The sequence below is a fragment of the Podarcis erhardii genome (genome assembly GCF_964252035.2).
Source record: "Podarcis erhardii genome assembly, chromosome: 6".
Classification (NCBI taxonomy): Eukaryota; Metazoa; Chordata; class Lepidosauria; order Squamata; family Lacertidae; genus Podarcis; species Podarcis erhardii.
In genome coordinates, this window is record NC_138510.1 from 64,482,765 (window position 1) to 64,494,900 (window position 12,136).

Genomic DNA, 12,136 nt, shown 5'->3' on the forward strand with positions numbered 1-12,136 from the left:
CCGGCCGCCCCGTGCCGCCGCCCCAAGCCTCGCGCGCCCAGCGGGAGCTCCTGCCGGGCGCGCAAGGCTTGCAGACACTCGCCCGAAGCACGGGGAGCCCTCCGGAGGGCTCCCTGTGCTTCGGGCAACAGGCTGCCGCCCCAAGCCTTGCGCGCTGGGCGGGAGCTCCTGCCGGGCGCGCAAGGCTTGCGGACAGCTTCCTGAAGCCTGGAGAGCAAGAGGGGTCAGTGCGCACCGATGCCTCTTGCTCTCCAGGCTTCAGCGAAAGCCTGCATTCGCCCCATAGGACGCACACACATTTCCCCTTTATTTTTGGAGGGGAAAAAGTGCGTCCTATGGGGCGAAAAATACGGTACTTTCTTTGTGTTTATTTGATGCCTATTAAAGAGAGTTACTTTATATATAGTCAATATAGGCACAGAGTTAATTTTTTAAACATTTTCTAATGGTGGTGTGCCTCGAGATTTTTTTCATGAAACAAGTGTGCCTTTGCCCAAAAAAGGTTGGGAAACACTGCTCTAAGGAAGGAGAGAGTACCACCTCTCATTGGAGTCTGTTCTACTGCCTAACAGCTCTTCCTGTCAGAAAGTTCTTCCTGATGTTTAGTCGGAATCCTTTCTTGTAGATTTCATTATTTTAGCTGACAGAAACAAAATTCATTGATTGATTTTCTACAACCACAGCTGGCAATCACTGTCATGAAGTTAGATAAAATTCTAGAACCGCAAATATCTACTGAATTTGAAGAGTCAGCATATTTGTCTTAATTAAATAATCTGCAAAAAATAATTTCAAGCTGCTGCTTTTCAGCTACAGATATATGGCAATGATTCTAATTAGAGGCTGGCCAGGTGAACTGGATAAATTTTATGCAAATATATGGCTAGCATAATTTATGCTAAAACAAATAGCTTATTAGCAATTCTTGTATATGTTTAATGACTTCCTAATTTGAATTTATACTTTTTAAATTTTGATACTTTTAGACTTGTTAAATTACGAATATTGGAATTACGAGAGAATCACTTGAAAACTCTACCAAAGTAAGTGCTTATATATTTTAGTTACCTCAAATATTCAAAGAATTGCACCCCCCCCCCCGTCCTTCTGTTATGAATTGTGCTGTTTTGTTGTGTGATTCCCACTGCTGTTTCTATTTTGGAACATTGTACCACTGGGGGATATATTAATGGCTATAAATGTAAGCAAAAATGAGTAAAAGGTAGATAAGAATTAAAAAGCATACACATTCTAACAAACTTTAATCAAAATTATGGGTAAGACCCAACCATTGGTAAACACATCCGTTACACATATATGTTTTTCTAGTGTTCTAGATAATAGTTTTGTTTGTATGTACCAGCTGCCCTCAACTGGCTGATGAAAACCAATCTTACTTCCCAATCTTGGTAACTCTGCCCATCTACTTAGGATGGACTTCCTATCATGCACAGGCAGGATCGTGATTAAACCAGCAAGCTTAATAAGTGTTTGTAAACCAACTTCAAACTCTTGTTACTAAATCTGGTTATGATGAAAAAACTTTTTTTTTTTGCATTTATGACAAGTATTCAACTTGTTTGTAATACTTGGCAGCTCTGATTATATTTGCATAATATATATATTTCAAAGCCCAGGATATATCAGAGAGTCAGAGAGCATATAACATAGATTATATTTGTGTTTGAACCCTTAATTTTTTTTTTTTTAAATTATGCAGCAGTGTCATTTTAATAACTATCAAGCAATTACCTAGACTGAGCACCATTATGAGAGGTAATGCTAAGAGAGGCTTTGTATGTGAATAAAGGGAGTTTTAATCTCTCTGGCAGTACTTTTTCTGAGCTCAAGGCTGGTTCAGACATATCAGTTTGTGCACAAACACATGGGAAGGCTATGTTGAAACACATGCAATCCCTGCCTCCAGTGTCCCTATCCTTTCCAACTGCAGCTTTGGGCCTTTGCAAATTGGGCAGAAGGTTTGAAATGTGATCTTTTCCACACGCCTATAATGTTACAGGAGAGGGACGCGGGTGGCACTGTGGGTTAAACCACTGAGCCTAGGACTTGCCAGTCAGAAGGTCGGCGGTTCGAATCCCCACGACGAGGTGAGCTCCCGTTGCTCGGTCCCTGCTCCTGCCAACCTAGGAGTTCGAAAGCACGTCAAAGTGCAAGTAGATAAATAGGTACCGCTCCAGCGGGAAGGTAAACGGCTTTTCCGTGCACTGCTCTGGTTCGCCAGAAGCGGCTTCGTCATGCTGGCCACATTACCTGGAACCTGTACACCGGCTCCCTCGGCCAATAAAGTAAGATGAGCACTGCAACCCCAGAGTTGGCCATGACTGGACCTAATGGTCAGGGGTCCCTTTACCTTTATAATGTTACAGCATTAGGAAACCCAGGTTATGCTTCTGATTGTAAGCATATTCAGATTAGAATCTGCCTTCAGTCCTTCCTGCTCAATGCAAGAAGGTTGATGGTGGAACTAATCAGGTCAGGAAGGGATATTGGGTGGTGGTATGCACAGCCCTGCACTCTCTGGCCACTTTAGCTCCCCTCACCATATGTTCTTTGAATGGCTATAATAGGACCGCTGTGCATCTTCCTTGAATCTGTAGGCCAAAACAGTTAAAAACCCTCACTGATCCAATTTTTCACTCACCAAGCAAATGAACAAATGTCCCAAAATGGGAGTGTTCATACATCAGAGTAAACCATTGTTAATAGTAAATGGTTTACTTTAAACATGCATATGGCTCCCATTTTGCACCTCCTGTATTGAGAGCAGGAGCAACAAACCATTATCCTGGCTTAGCAATTAGTCTGAATGAGGACTTCTGATTTGTTTCACACCAAACAAACCATGAAGGTTTGTTCTTGGGTTACTAAATGTGGTTTGTTATGAGTGGAACAAACCATGATTCTCAGTTCAGATGTAACACTAAGTCAAGGATCATATTTAATTCTCCACACTAGCAGTGGAGTAAATCACAGGAGCCATAGAAACATTCCTAGAAATCATAAACGGTGGATTACCATGACATTTGATGCATTTTTCCTGTTATTATCTACTCTGACTAGTGAAAGATGCTGAATAGGATCTTTACCCAACCTGCTGTATTGTGCTAAATAAACAAAAATAGAACAAAATAAATAAAAAGGTTTCTGGGATGGGAAAGTTTAATAGTGAAAACATTCTCTCTGCATTCTGTTACAACAGAAGGCTTTGATATGCACTGCTATAAATAAAAAATGAAACCTTATTTGATTTTGGATGTAAATGTGCCTGAGATGAAATAAGGCAATTTGTGCTGTACACATATCCCCCTTTGAAGTTTTCTGTGCAGAAAATAGATTTGGACACTGATGTTGGTGGGTTGTAGATGGCCTCTCTATCTGAGGCCTATTGGAGATTTATTAAACCTTCAGGGTTTTTTGCAGTTAGTAGCAAAGGACTGAAAAATGTATTTTATTAATATACATACTAGTTATAAAACACCACTTTGGCTTTCACCTTTGGAGGCCATAGCAGTGAAAAAGAAAAATATGATGGAAAGTTGGGTAACTTATAGAAATTTATTTAGAGAGAAGGGTGGAGAATTTAACTTAAAAGAGTTTAAGAATCAGGAATGTTAACAACATGATTACAATATCATCATTTGAATGAAATATTTAAAAAGGATATGAAGTAGGGGTTTGGGGAACAACTATCCCAATTAGAAAGAGACCTGTTAAATTGTAGTGTTAAAGTGATGTCTGAAATGTACAGGATGTTATTGGAATGGGAGACAAAGGATGAACAAGTGAAATTTTTAGTGATACACTGGGCAATAGATGTTGGTCATAATATAGAAATGGAAGCATGGGAATGATTGTGGAACATGGATATAACATTTACAGCATGTTATAATTTAAGAGAAAATTATATGAAAATGCTATATAGGTGGTACCTAACTCCTAGTAGATTGGCAAAAATGTACAAATCAAAGTCAAATACTTGTTGGAAATGTAAAGAGAAAGAAGGTTCCCTTTTCAAATGTGGTGGTCTTGTAATAAGGTTAAAGCTTACTGGGAAATTATATATAATGAACTGAAAAATATGTTTAAGATGACCGTAACACGCCCCCCCCCGAAGCTTTTCTCTTTGGAATTATAGGATTAGAACAACTCAAACAATATAGAAATTTATTTATGTATGCAACTACAACTGCAAGAATGTTATTTACTCAAAAATGGAAAGATGAAGAGGTGCTGACGAAAAAATTGGATACAGAAACTAATGGAGTATGCAGAAATGGCAAAACTTACTGCAAGAATAAGAAATCAAGGCAACAAACTTTTTAGAAAGGAGTGGAAGTGGTTTATTGAATATTTACAAACAAACTGTGAACAGATTAGGACATTGGCAGGATTATTGTAAAAACCTGCAGTTAAAAAAAGAGAGAGAGATATTAGAATAGATAAATAAAAGAATAAGTTCAGACAATTTTGAGTATGCAGGAAAGGATGAAAATAAATGTAAGGAACCACAGAAAGAGGGGGGAAAGGGAGTTGAAATTGAAAATGTTAAAACTTGGCAAAATAATTATTGTAATGTCTATAAATAAGAATATAAATTTTACACCCAGAGAGACGTGACATTCTCTGGCTCCCCAATATATGCTGTGCAGATGTCATATTTTCCCTCTTGCCAGTGTCCTATAAACACGGTTAGAAACCTCTATTTAAATATAAATCTTGTTTGTTTTATTTAAAAAACCCTGCTTTTGAATATAAATCTTTAAAAGCAGTTATTTTTAAAAAGTAACCAACTACAGCATTATATATGTGAGCAGTCTTCATTCTGGACCTAGGCCTCTGAGGAGTAATTTGAGACATCCTTTCCCAACAGATTGGCACCATGATAGTATTATATACTCCAGTTGAGTATTTTGACTAAGAGTACAGCACGATCTAACAGGTACTCGGCACATTTATGGGGGAAAGAGCACTGCAGTTTAGTCAGGTGACCTTTCCTTGCCTGAAATGTCAATGCTGTGGCTGCAGTGATGCTACAGTTATATTATGGTGCTGACCTTCTGCTAGGCAGTTTGGAAAGCTCCCTGCCCTTTCCACACTACCTGACAGATGACAGGATCATCTGCTGGGCAAGAAAAGAGTGCTGGGATGCAGTCCAGATGTTCTTCAACAGTGCAGTCATATATTTTGCAAGGTTCACTAGAACCTTTCCCCAATAGATCAATGCCTATTTGGATGAAGAGGTTGGATAGAATGCTTACAAAGGTATTCAAAATACATAAGATTGTGCTGAAAGTGACTGTTGCTACTCCTAAGTAAGATTCTGAGAGCAGCAGTGACCATGTCATTTGAAGAGGGGAAATCAGGGGGAAAGATTGCAAAGTGTGCATGTGGTGGATTTATCTCCTACTACAAGTGTTTCTATTAGTACCCTGGTTAGTATGTTTTGCAAAACATATTGCATATATCCCCAGAAGATAGTACTTAAAGAGCAATAGGGTATAGGAGTCATCCCTTTCCATGAATTTTGAGGCATTCTTATTATCATCTTCATCATCCATTCACTATATACAATAGCAAGCTTCTATTTGTACTTGCAATTTTTCTATTCAGTTTGTCCCATTTATAGAGAGATGCAAGTACTGTAGCTAAAAATAAAAACCAGTAGTTTACATTAAGCAGGGAAAGGCGTTTGTCTTAACCTAGGTCAGGGGCAATGTGAACAGTTGGCTAAAGGACATTGCCAATTCACTGAAAATGTAATTCCCAAATTATTCTGTTGGGGACATGTCTCTGAGGACTGTGTTGCTTGGTTGCAGCTCAGTATTGATTGAAGATAATGCAACTGTCTGAATTAATGATTAGATGTTTATAAATTGTCATGATTACTTATGGTGTGTGCTGGCATGAAAAAAAAGTTGGCTGAAAAGGGACAGTTAAAAATACTGTCTTTGGGATTTCCAATCAGAGTAAGCAGAACATAAAAGCAGACCCTTATAATGCGAAATTTTCAGTTCCTTAGATGGCAACTTGCTGGAGTTGAAATATACCTTCACTCCTGTAGAACTATTCCTATATTTTAATTAAGTATTTTAATTTCATAATGAAATTGAAAGTTGAGCTTGCTGTAAGATGCAGTTAGGCAGTATCACGAAAAGCGTGTGGTTGTGGGTGTGCCTTCTTGTGGCCTACATCCTCCTAGTAACATTGGGAAATGAAACACATAAAGCTGTGTTCTGTATTGCTAGCAAGGTACACATGGCAGCTAATGAATTGGAATGAGGCATGGAAAAACTGGATGCAATTAGGACATGTCTTGTGCTTTTTTTTGCTGAGAAGATGTGTGAGTCGCTTCACAGAAGTCTCACATTTCCTGTAACACATACTTAGGTCAGCTTTTGGTTTGATCCTGTCGGATTCTTATGTTTGTATGTGTTTTAACCTACAAAGACGAGTCTCTATTTCATGTATCCTTGGAACAGCGTCCTGTGAGATGACCTACTATTCAGATAATGAGAATAACACTTTCTAAAAGAATGAGATCACATTATGAGAGGTGGAAGGAGGTTTATTTTTGGATATCTGCCTTCAAAAATATTTTTAAGATGTTCTGGGAAGACAATATTCTTTGTAATAAGAATTCAGTAGCACTGGGATGGAACATAGTACGCCTCTCTTTCTTTTATTGTGGTTTGATATAAGGTTATTAGACAATTTGCAAAACATAACTTTATATCCTTGCATGTTGGCAACCATCATTTGCGGTACTTTCAAGCAAGCATTTTGCTTTTTTGTGTAAATAATTATTGAGCACCTAAATATTATTGGTCCATCTTGTAAACAGCATACAAGTTCAAAGATTTATAGTTTGTACTGAGCAGTTTGTATCCATGGTGTCTTTCTACAAGAAGATGGAGGTACTTGCAGTGCATATAGTTTAAACAAATGTGAACAACAAAAATGGCTTTTTATGCCAGAAATATATTGCCATGCTCATTGTTTAAAATAAGTTTTAGTAGTTCCAAACATTATTTTCAGATTAAATGTGTATTTTTAAAAGTATTTTAAGTGGAACGTCTCAGACTGCATATTCAGTGCTGCTACATGCTTAGTTCTTCCTTCAGAAAGTCGTTCCAATTAAGTTATTTATTTTAGGAATGTTGGTTGGGGACATTGCTGCAGCTGCCTGACATCTTCTTTCCCCTAGAATGCCTATGGGGTTGGCTGAGCATAATGCTTGGTTTGCTTACATTCTTCTCAATCACTCCCCCCCCATCACTTGCCTCCTCCAAAAGTCTGAATTAAATGCTCATTTCACTTGAATATTATTCAGTGTAACCCGTTTCCCCATCTGCCCAATTTCTCTTCCTTCCACCTGTACATACCCCCTTCCAAGTACTGTTGCTTATCTTTAGAATTTTCTTAACTGAGCATGTGCAGCCTTATTACTTTCCCTGCCTCTTGCACATGCTTTTTTTCCTTCCTTTTTTTTCAAAAACAAAACAAAACAAAACAAAAAAAACACTAATGGAAATTCATGGTTTTCTGCATACTTTCAGAGTTACTTTGCTAAACTGGCACCTAGTCTTCAGTGTTCTGCTCGTGTCTGTGCATGGAATGTCCATTAGGGGCGTGATTATACATCTGCATTTCTTTAAATATAGTTTTTTGAAGGACAATTATACAGAGTTTTTCTGCTTTCTACAGATAACAATTTTACCAGAAAATAAGTGTTTGCCTTGCATTTATTATTTAAGTCATAGCACAGTAAGCTATACTTAGTTGCATATGCTTTGTGTGTAGAAAAAACCCCTGTTTTCATTTCCAGCAGTTCTAGTTAAAAGATCTTGAGACAAAAACCTGAATAAAGATTTATGATTGAAGCCTTGTAGAAATGGTATCAGAATATATTGTAAATAAGTTGTGTATATCACATTTCTGTCTTTAATAATTGACAGTTATCTTGCTTATTATTGATAAAGCCATTAGGCAATTATGCACTTGGTGTAAGTAGCTCATTTTACATTGTATTTGCTGAAGATCAGGTATATCATAGCAAAGATTATTATAATAACATAGAATTTATACATATCATATTACACATAGATATGTGCAGAAACCCATCATGCTACTTACTATGTGCATCAAAAAGATAGAAGAGGTGGGAAGAGTGTGGCACCATCTTTGCATGAAGGCTGCACCTGCATATTGAAAAACTTGTCTCCAGTTTTTTAATCCAAAGCACCTGTTCATATTTTACTTTAAATAATTATTGATCAGACATATAATGTTGTCTTTTTCCTTGATGCATCATTTTATTTGACTGTACTTCCAGTTATAGCTTTTGGAGTTGTTTAGATAAAGGTAGTAATTAGAGTACTAGTTATACTGGCAGTCTATTGAACACTTTTACAGTCATCCTGAAAGGTTGTAGAAGAAGTTAATTAGAAGTCAGTACCAGGGCATCTCCTTGAAAAGTCCTACTAAAACTTTTAAAACAATTCCTGCGTTACAATTGAATTTGGAATTTGAAATGACTCTTGTGTAGGTACAATTAATGATCCTCCACATTCTGTTATAGAATCATTCTGACTTTCATTGTCTTTGTTCATCAGTTCTCATTTATTTATATCTTAACTGTTTTCAGTTTGAATTAATCCTACGTGAACATGATTGACTAAACTGAACAGTTCGTATCAGGTTGCCTGTTCCCTTTGTAAACAAGACACTTGTTTTTCCAGTGACTTGGGAGAGTATACCGTCTGGTTGCAGACAGTCTGTTTGAATTAACTATCGCCTACCAGTGATGTTAGCACCTTCCCACGCACTAAGATACTTTGTTCTATACTTTAGTCCTAAGATATTTTATTCTGCTTGAAGAAGTTAGGTGTCCTGGGAAAACTAAATTCCCTAGAGTACCTCTGCTGCCGCTGTTGCAGGATCTGAGATGCTAGGAAATGAGTAATGGAGTTCTTCCACTAGAGAGACCTCCCTTCTTTAGCGGCTGTCCACATAAGGACAGGTAAGTGGGGAAGAAGAAGAAGAAGAAGAAGAAGAAGAAGAAGAAGAAGAAGAGAAGAGTTTGGATTTGATATCCCGCTTTATCACTACCCGAAGGAGTCTCAAAGTGGTTAACATTCTCCTTTCTCTTCCTCCCCCACAACAAACACTCTGTGAGGTGAGTGGGGCTGAGAGACTTTAGAGAAGTGTGACTAGCCCAAGGTCACCCAGCAGCTGCATGTGGAGGAGCAGAGACGCGAACCCAGTTCCCCAGATTACCAGTCTATTGCTCTTAACCACTATACCACACTGAAGAGAATGGAGAGTAGGGCAGAGAAGCTCACAGTGTAGCAATTTGTTGGGAGGTATCTGAACCCTGTTATAACCCCAGTTAGGTCATCAGGTATATTATGGCATCTGAATTTCAAAACAGGGTTTTTGAAATTCAGATCCCATCATATACCTGTTTCCTGATTTTACAAAACCTCCTTAGTTTGCTCAGCCCAGTTTGAATTGACCTGAGGGATGTTTTCCCAGCACCATCTACAACTTGCATTTGCAATCTGTGCTTGTTCATCTTGCAGGATTTTTTTTCTGAAGTGTGTTCTCCTTCATGGAGAGCACGTGTTGCGGTGGGGTCTGCTGAGCCACCCCTCTGTTACCAGGCAGGGTCTCTAAAGATGGCCTGGGGCAGTGATTGGTTCACTGGGTTGCTGGGGTAAAAGTTATGTTGCAATTTTGGTGGGAGGGGTAAAATGTTTAAATACTCTGCACGCAGCCTGGAGCTTTCTCTTTGCTGCGTGCAACGGATCACCCGCCCACCCACCCTTGAGTAAGGAGTTGTTGCATTGACCTTGCTATGCCTGTCATGGGGTTGTCTGCCGTTGGGGCAGGGGCCTGGTAGGAATTTTGTCCATCTGGCTGATTGGCTGGGCCATTTGGTTTTTGCCTACTGCGTAGCAAATCGTCACAACTTGTAAGATTGTGGTTAGGCATTGGTTATAAATTGGTGGAGGAGGGGTTAGGATAGGCTGGGCCTGCCCCTCCATGGTTGCTGCGGAAAGGGAATTCCGTTAAAGGAATCCTGGGGCTTGCCATCTTTTCATCCAATCCCTGGAATGGGACTAGGGCCGGCAAGCCTTCGGGGAGCATGCGGATGAGAATTGAGGGTCTGTGGCCCAGCTCCATTTCTCCCCGACTTGCTTTCCCCCACACTGTCTTTCGGTGATGCCCGGAAGTCAGTTCTGTCCCCAGGCGGGGGGGACAGATAGTCTTAACCAATGCCTAAACAACCACTCACGGTTTTGTATTTAAATAAAGTTGTGGCCAAAATTATGCCAAAAACCTTAAACAAAAATTAAGTGTGCGTTGTGAGTTATTTGGGGGGTGGCTTGGGGACCTCGACACGCAATAGTCATTTCCCCCTATTTTATAACATTTTGTTGTGTCACAGTACCAAACAGTTCACCAACATAACATTTCTAATTATTTACTTGTCTATATAAGTAGATATTTTCTAAAAACAAATGATAGCTTATATTCCTAAAATTATTTCAGTGCATTAAGCATAAAATTGTATTTGCACACCTAAAAAGCAGTTCTTAAACACAAAGCCATGGCACCCCCCCCCCCCAATTTTTATTTTTTAGGTCTAACTGATACAGGGTTCTGCTTCACTGCTGAAATGCCTGTACTGTTTAACAAAATGTTTAGAAAAATAATAATCCAAAATTAGTTATACATGTTCTCAATTTCCATTCAATTTCCTGCCTGTTGACATCTCAGATTAATTCATTTCCTATAACATTTTTAATTAAATATAAATTAGATTGGTTGGACATTTTTCACTATAACATGACATCTCTTAATCGCCAGTGTTATGTTAATACTACTCAAGGTTGAATTTCCTTTGAAATGAGACACAATACTTGATTAGGAGTTAAGACTATAAGAAGAGCCCTGCTAGATCAGACTGCCATGCTGTTGTCACACTGGCCAACCAGATTGCTATGAGAAGTCTGCAAGTGATACAGACACAACAGACCTCCTCAGCAACTGGTATTCAGAAGCATATTCTCTCTGGTAGTACATAGCCTAATAACCATTGATAACCTCCATGAATTTGTCTACCCACCTTTTAAAACATCCAAGTTGGTGGCCATTACTTTATATACATTACGATCTATACATTATCTGTACTCTGTCTGAAGTATTTGTGTCTGTCTTGACTCTTACAACATTCAGTTGCATTGGATGTCCTTGGATTCTAGTATATTCAGGGAGAGATAAAAACTTACTGATTTCCATTTTCTGCATTTCATGCATAATCTTATACAGCGCTATCATGTCCCCCCTTCCCTCCCCCCCCCCGAAATTTCCAAACCCTTTCTCATAGAGGAGTTGTTCCTAGCCACATTATCATTTTGGTTGCCATTTTCTTAACCTGCTCCAGTTCTGTAACATTCTATTTGAGGTGCAGCAACCATTGGAGGCTGGTAGAACCTACACTTGTTGGGACATCTAGGAGGGACATCTTAACCACTCTGTGGCTTCCCCCTCCCCTGGTTCAACTAAGAAAGGATCTTAATGCAACTTATTCTCATGAAAGTGGACAACGATTGCGGGCAGCATACATCATCCACTGAAATTAAATTGTAGCAATTACCCCAGTGTCATATTGTGAGCTTCATGGCTGAGGGAGGTTTTGAATTCAGGTCTCCCAGGTTCAAGCCCTTTGAGGTGGTGATAGCAGCAGCTTGTGGGTATATGACTAGCTGCTGCAAGATGGGGTAACCACAGTAAAGATCTTGCTTCTTTCCTTATATGTTCACATTTACTTTCTAGAGGCTGCTCCATGTGAGATGGAAGAAGTTCAATAGAACTTACTTCCAGGGAAATGTGTATAGGTTTAATGTAGGATATATCGGCAGGTTCCAATCAACTGGGAAATCTTGATAAGAGTTTCTGGTGCCTTTAATGTACATTTAAAAATGCTCACTAAATTAGTGGAGGGCAGACTTCAAGCTTTTGTGTCTGGGATCTATTTTACTAAAACTCCAAGAGCCACCAACTACAGCCACTCTGTTAAGCAGCTTGTTTTGTTGTAATCACTGTTGCA

At 39.0% G+C, this 12,136-nt stretch overlaps 1 protein-coding gene across 18 annotated transcripts in view; it reads left to right on the forward strand.

The window, feature by feature from the left end:
• The window catches only part of LRRC7 (leucine rich repeat containing 7), a 196,784-nt gene that overhangs the window by 82,851 nt on the left and 101,797 nt on the right, over window positions 1–12,136 (forward strand). For all 18 annotated transcript variants that reach the window (XR_014157776.1, XR_014157777.1, XR_014157778.1 and 15 more), the window contains one exon: window positions 987–1,043. Coding sequence is in view for 15 of the 18 variants with exons in the window: in XM_081867115.1 (XP_081723241.1) it covers window positions 987–1,043 (57 nt within the window). In the remaining 3 variants the exon portion in view is untranslated. The remainder of the gene's footprint in view (window positions 1–986; window positions 1,044–12,136) is intronic.